Genomic DNA, 18,270 nt, shown 5'->3' on the forward strand with positions numbered 1-18,270 from the left:
TAAGTTTATTGCCATTACTTGATCCAAGGTCAAGGCCATTTGTTGCTGAGGAATGTTAACATTGCTAATGTTTAAAATGGAGCAAATTGAATGTTAAAACTTAGCAGAAGCCCCACATATGGCAGTAAAAGAGTAGGGGGTATTTTATAGTTCTTGTCTGTTCATTAGTCCAATTTGTCCGTTATAAGATTGAAGTTTTGGTTTAACTTGTTAGTTTGAACTCTCAGTTAGAACTGAACATGTTAATGTGATAATACCAGAAGAGCGTGGTGTCTCGTGCACACATATTATGTATATACCCTTTACTATGAAAAAGAGAGGCTTTATAGTTTTTACCCATCCATCTGCCTGTCTGTGTATTGTCATAAAAAATTGTTATCAGTATGAAGCTAAATATATTTCTATTATAAAAGGAGTTGTCAGTGGCGGATTCAGAAATTTTCATATGTGGGGGCCGACTGACTGCCTAAGAGGGGGCCCGTTCTGTCATGCTTCAGTGATTCCCTATATAATCAACCAAATTTTTCCCAGAAAAGGGGGGAGGGGCCGGGCCTCCTGGCCCCCCTCTAAATCCACCTCAGAATGTTTCATATGTCATCAATGAGACAACAACCAAACAAAAAGACTTCTTCAGGTCAAGGACAGACTAAATCTAGAGACAAGTGTCTATACATTATATAAAACTCTGGAATAGTTTGATTTAAAGTTATGCAAACTAGTGACTTTATATGCTAAATGTTAAATGAAGGGTATACTGAAAATGATTCTCTTATGATCATGTCTAAACCAATATTACATGTAGCAGTAAAACTGTCAAACAAAAATTGAGAATACATTTTGCTTAGCATGAAGACTGGATATACAGTTGATATATTTTAGTTGATAAACTTCACAGTTATGTTAGTTACAAGTAAAAATGACCTTTTCCTAAAATAGATACATGTATTTATATATAATAAAACATGTTATTGATTGAAAGATACAGAAATTAGGTCAATAACATATACATGTTTTTGTGGTGAGGTGTCAGAGGACATGGTATATTTGCTTTTCTCAGTAATATACATCCCTCATAATGTTAAAATGAGGAAGCTGTTTTTTCACTACATATTGTGCAGGGTTTTTGTGGTTAGAGGGAAAATTTGAAAAAAAAATAAAACACATAGATAATACAAAACAATAGAAGACGTCAGCTAACAGATGATGGCCTCTTTATTTATCACTTTTATTATCATATTGACATTTCAATATTTCTAATTCAACGAGTTATGTCCAGTTGTAACCTGAATTATCGTGATAAATTATTGTTCACCTGCAAAATTCAACTAATAAGAATTAACGATTGTTATACTATCAGATGTATTCAAGAAACTATTTAAAAAAAAATCAAAACTGTCTTTCAGTAAAATGGTTTAAAATCGTGAAATATTAATAACAATAGTATCTTGTGTTTCTTGTGTTTTAGCTTGAAGTAATAGACCATTTTTATATTACTGACTTATGACTCCAGGTTCTACAATTATTCAGCAAGTTACCTAATCTCTGGTATGACATCCTGATAGTCAGTGCAATTTTGGGGAAAAGTTACTTCTTTACGATGATTTAGTCGTGTAAAGAAAGCATTTGAACAGTTAACTTTCCCTCAAAATTGTACCTCTTGAATTTACATATCTATGTTCCTCTTGCTTGACCGAGTACCAGTATGTCCTAACACAGAGAAGGTAACTTGTCTTAAAAAATATTAATGCTGAAGTCAAAAGTGGGTAATATGAAAATGGACTATTGTGTTTATGGTTTTGAGGTATTTTATACTTGAATTCAGATTCAGTTCAGTTTTGGAAAAAAACATTTCTTAGAGTCCACAGTAAAAAAATATTCCAGGTTGTGTTGTAAGAACACTTAAATGGTTGAATATTATACATGTGTTATAAATATTACATGTACTGGTAATTTTTGGTTGTGCATCTATTAATACAACTACTGAATACAGAACTATATGACAATTTGGTCTTTTCAATAAAGGACAGATTGGGCTCAGCTGACACTTTGCTTAATATAAATTTTAAGAGCTAATACTGTACAAACAATCTTTATTGTGGTAGGAAGAAATTTAAATAAAAGAACAATTTATAACTTGCTACATGGTTGATCTAATTTATTAAGTACATGTATATTTTTCAGCCCCTTCCGTACAGGAGGACGAGTTATATCTGGTGGTGATTTTTCTTCAGATGGAAGTCCTGTTTCAACGCCAGGCCATTCACCGTACAGTAGTTGTACAAATCTAACGAACATTGAGGACGAATTTGCTGGCTTCTATGATGATGTTGAAGGAAAGAGTCAGTGTAATAAACTAGATTTCAGTGATTTAATACTTCCGAAAACAAATGTGATATTTTCATTGGACAGTGATACAGACAAGCCAAATAGTACCGATCAGTTAGATTCTAAAAATAGAACTGATCATTTAGATTCTAAAAATAATACTGATAATTTTGATTCTAAAAATGCTATTCATATAAGACCACATACAGTAAAGGAGAGAGTAAAAAGATTACCAGTAGATATTATCAAAGATGAGGATCAGAGACCTAATTCTGTACTCAATCCAAATGTCAAATGTCAAATTCTACTGCAAAAAGGTGGGTATATATATATATATATAGAAAGATGTGGTATGATTGCCAATGAGACAACTCTCCATCCAAATAACAATTTATAAAAGTAAACCATTATAGGTCAAGGTACGGCCTTTAACACGTAGCCTTGGCTCACACTGAACAGTAAGCTATAAAGGGCCTAAAAAAATAACTAGTTTAAAATCATTCAAACGGGGAAACCAACAGTCTAATCTATATAACCAGTTTTCTTATGTGAAAATGTTGTTTTGCCTTGCCTTCTTTTTTCCTGGAAACCTACCATATCCGTATCAAATTATTATGCTCTGGAATAATTTCAAGTTCTACTCTAAAGCCATACTGGTATAAAATGTGAGAATCAAACTTAAAACTGTACTTTGAAATGAAGGTCATAAACAAATCATTGTTATAGAAATGATTTGAATGAAAAATTCGTAAGGGTTCCACGGAACCCGGTGTCTCGCCTACTTTTTCTGTTAATCGCAGACTCAACAAAAATGAGGAAAAACATCAATAAAAATTTCCCTCACAATACTGTCTTTTGATTGAAAGAAGCTTCCAAGTTTGGTAAAAAAATCCAGGATAGTTTATGAATCTAATAAATGTTTTATAAACTTTAACTGCAGACTGTATGTAATGTTAACTGGAAGAAAAACTAAGTCCATTTATAAGTAAAATACGGAAAAAGTGAATTTTTTTTTTACAAAATTTACTTCTGAATAATATCTTATGATCAGAAATAAGCTTTTGTCTAAGTTTGGTAGAAATCCAGGATAGTTTAAGAACATTATAAAATTTTAAAAACTTAAACCACAAAGTCCATTTATAAGTGAAATACGGAAAAGTGGAAATTTATTTTTACAAAATTTTCTTCTTGATACTATCTTATGATCATAAACAAGCTTCTGTCCAAGTTTGGTACAAATCAAGGATAGTTTATGAAAGTTATTAAAATTTTAAAAACTTTAACCACAGAGTGAATGTAATGTTTCCTCGCAGAAAAAACTAAGTCCATTTATAAGTAAAATACGGAAAAGTGGAAATTTATTTTCACAACATTTTCTTCTTGATACCATCTTATGATCATAAACAAGCTTCTGTCCTAGTTTGGTACATATCAAGGATAGTTTATGAAAGTTATTAAAATTTTAAAAACTTTAACCACAGAGTGAATGTAATGTTTCCTCGCAGAAAAACTAAGTCCATTTATAAGTAAAATACGGAAAAAATGGAATTTTATTTTTACAAAATTTACTTCTGGATACTTTCTTATGATCATAAACAAGCTTCTGTCCAAGTTTGGTAGAAATTCAGTATAGTTTAAGAAAGTTATTAAAATTTCAAAAACTTTAACCACAGAGTGAATATTTGTGGACGACGCCGACGACGACGACGCCGACGCCGACGGAATGTAGGATCGCTTAGTCTCGCTTTTTCGACTAAAGTCGAAGGCTCGACAAAAATGGAACAATTTAACATTATGTTTCAATTGTTATGTAACGTTGGTCCTTGTGTAATTGTGTCAATTAAGTACTTCACTATGACTGAAAGTTTTCATGTCAAGTGGTAAGAATAGAAAATAGAAATACTTGATGTATGTAATAGGGAAGTAAGATATACGCCAGATTAAAACACTTTTCACATGACAGGGAAATATTTTCTTTATGTGTTACTGGACCAACTCTTTCCTGTTCTAATTAAATGATGATGTTTTTCTTTGTAAGCAGTTTTTTGTCAGTGTAATTGCTCTGTTAGAGATTCGTTCCTATTCAACATATATCATAATTACTACTTCTCTCTCAAGTTTAATGTAAGCGTTTTTTTGTATTCAACTTATAGATTTAAGTTAGGGTCTATTGATGCAATATGATTCCACTTCATACACATTTTATTTTCATATCCTATTATGAAAATAAGAAGATGTGGTATGATTGCCTATGAGACAACTTTCCACCAGAGACCAAATTAAGTAGAAGTAAGCAATTATAGATCACTGTAAAGCCTTGAACAATGAGCAAAACCTGTATGGCATAGCAAGCTGTAAAAGACCCTGAACTGGCAAATGTGAAACAATACAAACAAACAAAAATAATGGCGTGATTTATTAACAAACAAATTGATGTAAAACAAATATGATTAACAACAGCATGTGTTGACATCATTTATAAAGCAATTAAATATGGAAATAGTCCTTCAAATCTTTCATTAAGCTTAAAAACAATCAATAAAGGTTTTAAAAATTTCTGTTATTGTTAAATAATTGTATTTTTGTGGACATAGATCAAACTGTTAGTTTACTCTTACAGTTTGAATTTAACACCCCTGAAATGTCAGTTTCTTTTAATAGTGTATTTAAACATTGCAAAAATTTGTTTTCCATTGGTGGATAAAAGGTCATGTGTTTCTATAGTGTTCATGACAATACTCTGGAACACAGCCACCAGTATATGAGATTGTTGTGTTCATTACTTTGAGCTTGCTCTTAGTAGCTTCAAGCTTTCTTTGACACAATATCAATTACTATGATTTGACTTGTTCTCATTTTTGTTTTCTGCCTCAAGCTCTCTTATACTTTTTCCACAGAGTTAATAGGTTGTTTTTATAAACAGAATTTGAAAGATATATTATTCTGTGATGTAATTTTTGTTATTCTGTTGACCTAGATGAAAAAAATTTAAGAATTGAGTTCTCAAAATCTTATGAACTCTGACACCACGTTAATGTGTAACAGTGAATCAGGCAGTGTACTCTTTCATTTGGAGGAAGTAAAGAAGTGTAAAATATCCCTGATGCACATATCTGACCGAATAAATACATTAGTATGAAGAAGGAATACATTGGTGCATTTCCTGATATTTTTTCACATAAACGATGTACGTGCAAAATAGTCACGTAGTCGTCGATCGTTTATCGTTGAGACATATAAACGATACATTTGTTTCTGCATCTGTAATTTAAATAGTTACGAGCACGTGTTGTTTTCGCAAAGTCCTGGTTATTTATTTCCCGCATTTTTACCTGTTTGTTTACAGTGCGTGAGTGTAATCTATTTCTGTCTGACTATGTGGGGTCGATAAAGTTTACTAAACGATGTATTTGTTACTATATATATATCAGCTTAACGTTTACTAAACGATAGTCATCGATGACAATATTTCGGGTTCGAAACAAATACACTCAAAGTCTCATGCTTTCACATACCTACTTGACCTTTCTCATTTTTAAGATTAAAAACATTTGAAAAGATAAAACCATTTTTCTTCTTCACACTAGTGTGCTTATTCCATCGGATATGAAACTTTATATGAAACTTTGAATGAAACTCTATGAAATATGTGTCAAGAGATGCTCAGTTGCTAAAGAACATCAAAAAGCACATTTCTGACCTCCACAAAAAATGACCTGATTAAAATTCAGTTAAGGATGTTGGCTCCTCCATTTTTTGATTTTTTGCCATATTTTTGGAATCCTCTGGATTTTATCCATGTTCTGTCATTAAAAAAATTTGCCCACTAACCCCTACTTTTCTTTTCATAATTTTATTACATAAAGTTTGAAAAGCCATATTTCAAAATTTTATAGAATTATTGTTATTTTTTCATAGTTTTTGAAACAGATAAGGTGCCAATGTTAAATATACGAAAAATCTAGAGGGAATTATTTCCCGCCAAATTTTCAATGGCTTATATTTCGAAAACGAGCACATGGACCCTCCATTTTTTTCTACTTTTTTAATTTCTTTATTTATAGACTATCAATTTATAACAGTCTTTTAAAAAGCTTGTTATTTTTTAACAGAGTAGCGAACATCCTTAATTGAAGTTGCAATATGACTATAATCTTTATGTACTCTGAAATAAGCATTAAAGGGATTCTGATAGACCATATCCCATTAATGGTTGAATTTCTCTTTCTTTACAATATAAATTTCTTGTAAGTTTGATTTGATTTAATTATACTTTTTTCTTGACAGAACAAGGAATAGGATTAGGAATTTTACTAATGAGAAGGGACCACAACGGAACCAGTCATATCTACATACAGGACGTCAAGTCTGGTTCCCCTGCAGATAAAGACGGAAGACTCAAGTAGGTTTATAGGGTACTGAATAATCAGGTGCTTTGATATAGATGAACTTGATAGAAAGCAAGTGACTAATAATACATTTTATATGCCCTCGCTGAGAGGAAAGGGGCATTAAGATTTCTTTGTCAGTCTGTACATTCGTACATCAAAATGTTATGTCTGCCCTCTTACTATAGTTTGCCTCAACCTAATGTTATAAAACTTATACACAATGCTTATTATCACCAAACACAGATGATTTCAAATTTTGCATCTTTTTCACCATTTTTAGGTTATGTCCCTTTGTAAATAAAATTTGTAACATTTCAGAATTTGGCCTATGTTTACAAGTTAGTGGAATCTGTATCCCATAGACATATTTTTAATTTTTATGTTGTAGTTGTCTCCCTTTACTCAATGAGTTGACTGTCTTGGGCTATTAATTTGTCAGTTGTAAAAAGAAATGTGACCAATATATTCCTCAAATCAGATTCCATGACCATAATGTTTGTATGATATAAATAAGATGTTTCTGAAAGTGTATTAAAACATCTTCACATTTACTGTAAGCTTGATATGTACAGTTTTGGATATTATAAGTCAAGATTTATTTTAGAGAAATTGTCTGTTTGTTTGATACAAATACCTTAAGCCTACTTTATTTTCCATAATCACTAATGTTATTGGTATTTTCATACAGAAAAGAAGACATGATATTGGAGGTAAATGGTAGATCATTACAGAATCTGTCGTTATTAGATGCTCACCAAATATTTCGTGGCTTACAACCTGGTAACGTAACCTTGGTTATTAAAAGGAAACAAAAACATAAGGTGAGATGGGAATAATTTTCTGTTCTCTTTTTATTTAACAGTTAATGGATTTTGAAGTTCCAGCAAAGGTGGTTTATCTATCCATCTTGTGTTCATAATCTTAATACTATATAACTTTATTTCAATGAAAATCAAACTTGAGATCCTGACAATCATTTTTATACGACCACAAAAATTGAAAATTTTATGGTCGTATATTGGTATGACGTTGGCGGCGTTGTCGTCATCGTTGTTGTCGTCATCTGAAGACATTTGGTTTTCCCACTATTACTTTAGTATAAGTATATAGAAATCTATGAAATTTAAACACAAGGTTTATGACCATTAAGGGAAAGTTGGGATTGATTTTGGGAGTTTTGGTCCCAACAGTTTAGGAATTAGGGGCCAAAAAGGGCCTGAATAAGCTTTTTTTTGGTTTTTGCACAAGAACTTTAGTATAAGTAAACAGAAATCTATGAAATTTTAACATAAGGTTTTAAGACCACAAAAGGAAGGTTGGGATTGATTTTGAGAGTTTTGGTCCCAACAGTTTAGGAATTAGGGGCCAAAAAAAGGTCCCATATAAGCATTTTTCTTGGTTTTTGCACAATAACTTTAATATAAGTAAATAGAAATCTTTAAAATTTTAACACAAGGTTTAACACAAAAGGAAGGTTGGGATTGGTTTTGGGAGTTTTGGTCCCAACAGTCTAGGAATTAGGGGCCTAAAAAGGTTCCATATAAGCATTTTTCTTGGTTTTTGCACAATAACTTTAGTATAAGTAAATAGAAATCGAAGAAATTTTAACACAAGGTTTAACACAAAAGGAAGGTTGGGATTGATTTTGGGAGTTTTTGTCCCAACAGTTTAGGAATTAGGGGTCAAAAGGGTCCAAATTTAAACTTTGTTTGATTTCATCAAAAAATGAATTATAGGAGTTCATCTAACTGTGTATTTAGATTCTTAATTTTTGGTCCTGTTTTCAAATTGGTCTTCATTAAGGTATACAACCACTAATTCATAGCCCCATTGCTTTCCATGTTAAATTCTACAATTTCAAGCATTTATGGCTACTTTGTCTTAAGTTCAAATAAAGTGGGCAGTTATTTCATGTCAAAACTGTACCTTATCCTGACTTGTGCTGAAAGAATCAACATAACTTTAATTGCATATTAGAGAGTACTGGTTCCCTGAAGTTTGATAGTACAAAAACAGGAACTTCTGATCTGAACAACAGGCCAAATGTGCCCTCCTATTAAAATTTCATATACATTTTTGTACTTCTTTATTATTCAAGTAAATCTTTTAACAAGGGTTCTGCAGTGATCTCAAGAGTCCAAGCTTTCATTTGATACAAAAACTACCAAAATATTCCCATATTGACAAAGATTCAGCTATGCGTAGGAAATATTTTGTTTAAATATGTACTACTTTCTTGTATGTTCTTTTCGACTGGGCCTGAATGAGTGGTTCTATACCTTAAGGTCCAAAGGGTCCAAAATTAAACTTGGTTTGATTTCAACAAAAATTGAATGTATGGGGTTCTTCAATATGCTGTATCTAACCATGTATTTAGATTTTTAATATTTGGGCACGGTTATCAAATTGGTCCACATTGAGGTCTAAAGGGTTTAAAATTGAACATTATTTGATTTCATCGAAAATTGAATTCTTGGGGTTCTATGATATGCTGAATCTAACCACGTATTTAGATTTTAGATATTGGATCATAATAGGTAAATGTCCAATTTAAAATTTTTAAGTTTTAAGTTTAAGTTCTTAGACCACATTCATTCTGTGTCAGAAATTATGTTGTGTCAACTATTTAATCACAATCCAAATTCAGAGCTGTATCAAGTTTAAATGTTGTGTCCATACTTGCCCCAACTGTTCAGGGTTTGACCTCTGCGGTTGTATAAAGCTGCACCCTGTGGAGCATCTGGTTTTTACTTCAAATAGTCTTCAATGCAGTTACAAGTTTCTGAGCATCTCTGCTGACATTTTCTTTGAAATATGTCAACCAAAAATCTTTTGATTGATTGATTGTTTGTGTTTTAAAGCCACTTATAAATGCCACATTTGTGCTATTTCCTGGCAGCCAGTTTTTTATCGGTGGAGGAAGCCAGAGTGCCCAAAGAAAACCACAAGCCTCCATAGATAAACTAACAATCCTAGTCAATTAAGATTGGCAGTTAAATTTTTACTGATTATACTTTCGAATTCACATCATTTAAAGAATAACAGCATCATCATTATTTCAGAATTTTTCAGATTTCAAAATGTTCAGATTTATAAAAGTTGCAAAATGGTTTTGATCTCAAAAAGATTTTCATGGAAGCAAGGGACTTCTTAAATTCAACATTTCTACAGTTTTAAATGAACTATATAATTATATTTTTGTACAGTATTTTCCTGATATACTATTGTAGGAAGGGATAGATTGATGCTCAGGTATAAATCTATAGGGTACAGGCATGGAGTGTTCTGGAAAAAAGTCAAGGTCATTCAAAGATCATATGCTTCATTGAGTTTATGTAACAAAAAACTATTGATAACTACAATAGATTTTTATACGCCCGGGACGGGACGTATTATGGTATACCGTTGTCCGTCCGTCTGTCCGTCCGTCCGTCCGTCTGTCCGTCCGTCGTCCACACTTCGGACAATAACTCAAAAACTCTTTCACCAATTTCCAAGAAACTTTGGTGAATTGTTTATATCTATTGACGTAAGCTCCCTTTCGTTTTTTTTTAATTTCAGATTTTAAGTTTTGGATTTATGGGGCTTTATTCATAAAAAAGGGGGGATTTTCAACACTTCGGACAATAACTCAAAAAGGCTTTCACCAATGTCCATGAAACTTTGGTGAATTGTTTATATCTATTGACGTAAGCTCCCTTTCGTTTTTTTTTAATTTCAGATTTTAAGTTTTGGATTTATGGGGCTTTATTCATGAAAAGGGGGGATTTTCAACACTTCGGACAATAACTCAAAAAGGCTTTCACCAATGTCCATGAAACTTTGGTGAATTGTTTATATCTATTGATGTAAGCTCCCTTTCGTTTTTTTTTAATTTCAGATTTTAAGTTTTGGATTTATGGGGCTTTATTCATAAAAAAAGGGGGATTTTTAACACTTCGGACAATAACTCAAAAAAGCTTTCACCAATGTCCATGAAACTTTGGTGAATTGTTTATATCTATTGATGTAAGCTCCCTTTCAATTTTTATTAATTTCAGATTTTAAGTTTTGGATTTATGGGGCTTTATTCATAAAAAAAGGGGGATTTTTAACACTTCGGACAATAACTCAAAAAGGCTTTCACCAATGTCCATGAAACTTTGGTGAATTGTTTATATCTATTGATGTAAGCTCCCTTTCAACTTTTATAAATTTCAGATTTTACATTTCCGTGTTATGAATTTTTATGCTTAAAAAAGGGGGGATTTTCCAATTTTGGGACAATACATTTAAAGCATAAAAGACAAGTTAAAAGAGCAACGGGCTTATCATGCGCTAAAGCGCAGCCCTTTATTACATGTACCGGTAGTTTGAAAGAAAAAAAAAGCTCACCATATTGGAAGGTGATAGATTGTTACTGAACTTTTGTTTGACCTTGACTTTTTAAAGACATACATAAAGTTTAGTTAAACTATAACATTTAGTTGAAATATTAACTTTGTTTTGTCTCTAACATAGAAGAAAAAATCAAAAATATTTCTTGAATCAAGCATATATATACAAAAAACCTTATTTTACAATAGTCAGTGTAAGAATAAGAAGATGTGGTATGATTGACAATGAGACAACTCTCCGTCCAAGACAAAATGACACAAAAATTAACAATTATAGGTCACTGTATGGTCTTCAACAATGAGCAAAGCCCAAACCTCATAGTCAGTTATATTAGTCCTCAAAATGAAGATTGTATAACAATTCAAATGAGAAAACTAACAATTACCCCAAAAAAATATATGTACAAAATATGTACAAAAAATTAACGAAAAAAACAAATATGTGCCAAAGCAACAATCGACAACCACTCAATTACAGGCCCCTGACAGACATATACTGGTACATACAGAATGTGGGTGTAAAACAAGTTGGTGGAATCCCAACCCTCCCTTAGCCTGTGACTATGGTGTAATAGTACAACATAGAACTAACTATAAAAATCAGTTAAGAAGGCTAACATTTACTCTATTTCATAATATTATCACCAGTTTTTTTCCCTCCTGGAAAACTGCAGACTGACCTAAGATTCCTTCACTGCATGGAAGTAGTTGTGAAATAAACCATAATGTCTCTTTTATTAAAGTTTTTATCGATTACAAAGCTAACTGATTATCCCACATATTATCCTTACTCTTGTGAATACCTGCATCTTGTTGATATATAATGTATAGTTAATTTCTCCTTGTATTAAATGGTGGATGGTCACAATTTTACAATACACTCTTATTCCTAATATATATAATATAATTCCCACATTTATAGATACATGTAAGTCAACGTATGCATAGAAAGTTCTAAAAAAGCACTATTTTTTATAACCATCAGAAAATTCTATTTCTGAAATCGGAAGTTTTGCCAATTTTATATTGTTTTCTTGAAAGAATTGGCAACCATCAGGTTGTTTGTAAATTTGTTTAAATAAAAATGTTCGTTAGGGTCATATACAGGACAAATTTGGATTGAAATATTAGGAATGTGGTCATATAGGAATCAAAAACTATTTGCCTAAAATGTTTATTATTACATTTGATGAATCTCATGCTGTAATGCCTGATACTTTGACTCATTTAACTTTTTTAAACTGTTGGTAAAAGTATTTTGTTTCACAAAAACCAAAGTTTGTTTGATGTTTTGACTCCTGATGCAGTGTGTGTAAAATGAAATTGAAATTACTACATTATATTTCTACAATAGCATGGCCAATGGAAAAAGAGCAGATATGAAAATGTTACATAAGCTAGCTATGCTTATTATTGCATGTTTATAAGGCTGTCTCTACAAAACTTGGCAGTGCATGTAATTGGAGTTTACAACATATAAATACAGCAAATGATAAATACCAAATGTTTTATTTAATTTCGAACCTTCACTTCTTTTCATATTCTGAGACTCAATATAGTTACATGTATGGCTTTAATCATTTTCCTTCACTTAGTAGGAATCTTTCACTAAATTAAATCTTAATAAGTTCCCACAACATCTGAAAGTTAATTTAGCCACATGATTATTTTGTCCAAGTCAGGCAGATCTGTTTCAAGGAAACAACTCCAGCATAATTTACATCTGAAATTGACTTGTATTTATTAAAACAAAATATTTTTTTATTTTTCAGACTGTTGTGATAAATATCCCACAAGCCAAACCAGTTGTCAGATACAAGCCAATTAAAAACAACGATGAAGGTACGCCATTTGATTCTGATAACCCAGGATACATTTAATACTGTAGCGTGCTTTGGCATAGATTGGTTTTATTACTTTCTGGACCAGGAAAAGAGGGAACAATTTTAGTGCCTATTCTTTGTTATTGATTTTTTAACACTTAGAGCTTTTGATCAATGAAGCATTAGTGGACTTTTTCAATCTGCATGTCATTTATTTATTGATTACGTCTCAATTAACTTGTTTTTGTTGTTTAAAGTTTTGTGAAGTTCATTACATGTTATTTACATATTTGATTGATTCAGATTTTCTATTTTAGCATTTATTTAGTTCTACAAATTTATGTATTTGTGAAGCCTATTCATGACAGTAAGTCTAACAGTATTACAGTTTTGTTTATTTTGTTCATTTATTGTTTTAATGGTTTTTTTGCTCTCATGTTTTAGCGCCAAAAATGTTTGACTTCATTTGATTTCCGCCTGTCTTCTTTCATCCACCATCTATATTTCAATTTTTGTCCCTATTTTGATGGACAACTTAAATCAAGCTTAGATATACCTGAAGAGCTGAAAGTTTATGAAATATTTACAATTGCTTGTTACATTATGGTGTAGGTTTTGAATTTTCAGTCAAATCAATATGGATATACCAGTATTTCATTTTTTCTATTTTGATTCCAGTTTAAACCAAAACTTTTTACCATTAAAATCTTGCAAGTCCATTCAGAATATATTTTCAATTGTTAACAAATTCGTGTATAATTTTGACAAGTTGAAACAATTTTCACCAAACTATGGTGAATTTTGATGCTTATATATGGGTCTTTTTCTGTATGAAATGATGACAATTTTAAAAGAGATGATATATTGATGGTTAGATTAAACAAAACAAAAAATTCAAAGCATTTCAACAATTTAAAGTTCAATTTTGTAAAGGATAACACACCGCAAATGGAAATTCTTTCTGAAACTGAAAGTAGGATTTTAGTTTTGATATCTTTTTTTTTTACCAAGAATTACATAAAAGATAAATGTTATTTGATATAAAGTTAGTTTGTAATCCCATTAAAAAGGGTAAAATTTCCTCACTTGTGTGGTTATCTTGATAAATCTTTATATATCTCTTGTACTCGTGAACTTTTTCAGGTTATCATTTTACATGTATTTTATTTAGAATACTATGATACTCATAAAATCAAATAATTCATTGCAAAGTTGAAAACCTGGTGAACAAAATTGCTTCTTGATTTTATTATTTACTTAAGTGCAATATTGTTTTATATAGTGTCTATTTAGCTATAATTATTGTGTATCATTGTGTTATAGTTCATTGTTTTACTGTGTTCATTTTTGTTAATCACTATATTGAATTTCTGTAAATCAAACCACAGATAGTGCTCATAGATTTAGTTAAAAACATTATGAATGATGATTAAAATGATGGCAAAAATTTAGAAAAAATAAAGACTGTGATTAAATAAGTTTGAAAAATCTTCAATTTTATGGGGAGGGGCAGGGGAGAGGTTATTGCATAATCTTTGACTTGACAAGATTTTCCCCTGTCTGGTTCTTTATTTCATAAATACAGATAACCCCACAGATTAAAAAAAGCTAGCCTAAGGGCAATTGGGCTGGTGTTCATTTTCTTTTTAAACCATACAAAGTATATCTGTTGTACAGCTTACTAAAAAGTATTATTACATGTTTCCCAAATTATAATGATTTACATTTTTATACATATTTATGTATAAACAATAATTATTTGCTACATTTCAAGTATTGTTAAGGGGAGATAACTCATAAATTTAAATGGCTTAAAAATACTGAAACAAAAAGACTCGTGGAGAAACAGGGTATAAAGTGGTTTCCTTTACATAAATTTTAACAGGTTAAAGGTTATCATGAAATCCACATCCATAAATATACAGTTCTAACTAACAGGTTAATTTTAACTGTTTGAAAACAAGACTTGTATTGTATATATACATGATGATGTATGTGTTTAACTGCTATCATTATCATTTGTAAGTAAGCATGAAGTAGTGTAGCAATTTGTTATTTATGAGATTAATGTCATGTTCTACGAAATGTATAATTTTATTCACAGTTATGACAAAATATTTGTCATTTATTTTCAGTTGAAATATAAATCATGAAACTAATTGTGTTTTGATTGTTTTAAACTGATCAAGTTTTCCACGATTTCATTGTGAAAAAAAACCAACCAACAACAATAATACTATACAAGATTATAGTAACAGTCTCATCTTCCAACAAGAAATTGTACAGGGTTAAAATGTTACTTATATGATTTTACGCTGTTTGAATTTCTGACCCTCTGACATCTTCGTAATACTATGCTGAAATTTTTGTTATAAGATATTGCCAATATGTGACATCTTCGTAATATTATGCTGGAATTTTTGTTATAAGATATTGCCAATATGGTCCAGACATGGATGAGAATTGAGAAATAGATATTAATTGCTGTATATGATAATAGAATATTTATACTGCGGATTCATAATTAATGTTGGATACATTTTTTTTCTTGAATTTCAAGGATATAGATGAACCATAAATTAAGATATTCAACAAAGTGCAGATTTCATATCGGATTTGTACAGACTAGTGGCTAAATCACAAAATAAAATATCATAATCCTCATAATTGTCATTTTTTCATCCATCCAAAAAAAAATGTGTACCCATTAAAAACACCTGAATCCTTAGTACATGTATATACCCTGTCTGTTCTGAATCCTTAGTACATGTATTTACCCTGTCTGTTCTGAATCCTTAGTACATGTATTTACCCTGTCTGTTCTGAATCCTTAGTACATGTATTTACCCTGTCTGTTCTGAATCCTTAGTACATGTATATACCCTGTCTGTTCTGAATCCTTAGTACATGTATTTACCCTGTCTGTTCTGAATCCTTAGTACATGTATATACCCTGTCTGTTCTGAATCCTTAGTACATGTATTTACCCTGTCTGTTCTGAATCCTTAGTACATGTATTTACCCTGTCTGTTCTGAATCCTTAGTACATGTATTTACCCTGTCTGTTCTGAATCCTTAGTACATGTATATACCCTGTCTGTTCTGAATCCTTAGTACATGTATTTACCCTGTCTGTTCTGATTCCTATTACATGTTTTAACTGAATAGACAAAGTTTTTAGTTTCCAATACTATATCTAACAAAAGAGGAAGATCATGTTATTTTTTTATAAAATTGACTTTTAATCAGAAACTCCCATTGACTTATTCAACACTTTAACACCAAGCTCATACTGAATGTTTATTAATCAGAAACTCCCATTGACTTATTCAACACTTTAACACCAAGCTCATACTGAATGTTTATTAATCGGAACCTCCCATTGACTTATTCAACACTTTAACACCAAGCTCATACTGAATGTTTATTAATCGGAACCTCCCATTGACTTATTCAACACTTTAACACCAAGCTCATACTGAATGTTTATTAATCGGAACCTCCCATTGACTTATTCAACACTTTAACACCAAGCTCATACTGAATGTTTATTAATTGATTTATCAAACGAAACATGAAATCTAAATTGAACGAAATATGTTTAAATTGTGATTAGATTTTACTAAATAAACAAAATTATTTAAATTCTTTTGGTGATCGAATTACGACAGATCACCTGTATCTTTAAATCCAGATATTTGATAATGTCAACAAGCTGGTAATTAACAGGATACATATAGTAGGCATGGTGAAGTGGTCTTAGTGCAGATACAAAACGTTACTCAGAACCTCAAGCAAAGTCAGCTAAACTATCATATAGCTAGAACGAGTCATTATGCATCAGAACCAACATAAAAAAAACCCACTGAAGTCACTTTAATAATGATATATAAAAGTGATGGATTTCTATGAACTAGCATACATCGTTTTTAGTGGCCAGCTGAAGCCTGCCTCAGGATGCAGAATTTTCTCACTGCGTCCAAGGTCTGTTTGTGGCCTTTGGCTGTTGTCTCTGACACATTTGAAATTGGAAAAAAATGTCTTCCTGTTTTTGAGTAACCCGAATTGCCCCTGAAATATTCATTTTTTTGCAGTTTATGTCTGTTATGCTGAAAAATACAGGAGATAGGTTAAAAGCAAAATCTAACACATGTGTGCCTTTTTTTCATTTTTTTTTAACCAAACCCCTTCAACAGCAACATATAGTACTGACTAGCATTTTCATTTTATGGAAATATATATAAAAATTTTGAAAGTTGTTTAAGGTATACAATATAGACTCTAATATTCAATTTCCAGTAGGTTATAACAAATTTTAGATTTGACCCTGTAAATGGAACACATACAGAGGGAATTTGGTCCTACTTTTTTCTTGTACAACATTAGTTCAATGACCAAGTAAAGGAAATCTTTAGTCTACTGTTATTATGTAGGTAAACTAGGGAGGATCTTAGTTCGAAGGCATTGATTAGTCGAGGACAACCATTAGAAATAAGTTCTTTTTAACAATCATGTAAATTTTGGGTGAAAATATTCCAAATTTCAATTCTCATGATAGATCATTTATTCAAAATTAATGAGGCAGTAAAAAAGAAATGTTTTCACATAAACTTATATAATACATGTCATGAATATCCCTGTCATGGTGAATACGATACTGTACAAAGTTATGTGAACTTTCCAACAAATATAGGAGAGATCCTCTTTTATACCACGTTTTTCACACAGTAATTTTGTAGTCTTGTTTTCATTAAGGTTACATTTATCTGTACAAATTATCCAAGCTATAAAAAAAATACTACAAATGTACTGGTTAGTACAACTTTTACCACAAATTAGAAAATCCTTCAAAATCATTATCTAGCACAAATGGTCAAATTTATTTTGACTCTTAAAAAACTATATTAGTTTCTGAAATATTGGTTGTTCAAGAAACTAAGGTAAAAGAGAGGCGAAAGATACAAGACGGTTATTTAAAAAATAAAATAAACTGACAACACAATGGCAAAAAAATAAAAAGACCAACAGACAAACAAAAGTATACAAAACACAACATATAACACTAAAGACTTAGCAACACAAACCCCATCAACGGTGGTGATTTATTGTGCTGTGGAATTAGAAGCAGATCTTGCTACACTTTTGGCACCTGATGTGTTGCACAGATTATTACAAACCCAGAGATAAGTCTAATTTGGTAGATCACATCCTTTATTGTCATATTCAGGTAAGAGTTGCCTTTAAAATTAATTGAGTTTCTGTGTTTATTTTTTTATTTCATCTAACATTAATTCATTTTTTTTTTCATATCTTTTTAGTGTTGAAAATGGGCCTTGTAAGCCTTTCTGATCTGTA

The 18,270-nt window shown here is 31.0% G+C and overlaps 2 protein-coding genes across 12 annotated transcripts in view; both read left to right on the forward strand.

Annotated features, from left to right (window-relative positions):
• Positions 1–15,074, forward strand: part of LOC139521227 (PDZ domain-containing protein 2-like) — a 56,057-nt gene extending 40,983 nt beyond the window's left edge. For 8 of the 11 annotated variants that reach the window (XM_071314672.1, XM_071314668.1, XM_071314670.1 and 5 more), the window contains 4 exons: positions 2,182–2,642; positions 6,613–6,727; positions 7,405–7,537; positions 12,865–15,074. In XM_071314672.1, coding sequence (XP_071170773.1) covers positions 2,182–2,642; positions 6,613–6,727; positions 7,405–7,537; positions 12,865–12,972 — 817 coding nt within the window. In that variant the 3' untranslated portion in view covers positions 12,973–15,074. Of the gene's footprint in view, positions 1–2,181; positions 2,643–6,612; positions 6,728–7,404; positions 7,538–9,946; positions 10,083–12,864 lie in introns of those variants that run through there. The other 3 variants (XM_071314674.1, XM_071314669.1, XM_071314671.1) reach the window with 1 other exon arrangement.
• Positions 13,237–18,270, forward strand: part of LOC139521225 (uncharacterized) — a 49,056-nt gene continuing 44,022 nt past the window's right edge. Inside the window, exon 1 of the mRNA XM_071314664.1 lies at positions 13,237–13,282. The gene's annotated coding sequence lies outside the window, so the exon portion shown is untranslated. The remainder of the gene's footprint in view (positions 13,283–18,270) is intronic.

The sequence above is a fragment of the Mytilus edulis genome, chromosome 4 (assembly GCF_963676685.1).
Source record: "Mytilus edulis chromosome 4, xbMytEdul2.2, whole genome shotgun sequence".
Taxonomy (NCBI): domain Eukaryota; kingdom Metazoa; phylum Mollusca; class Bivalvia; order Mytilida; family Mytilidae; genus Mytilus; species Mytilus edulis.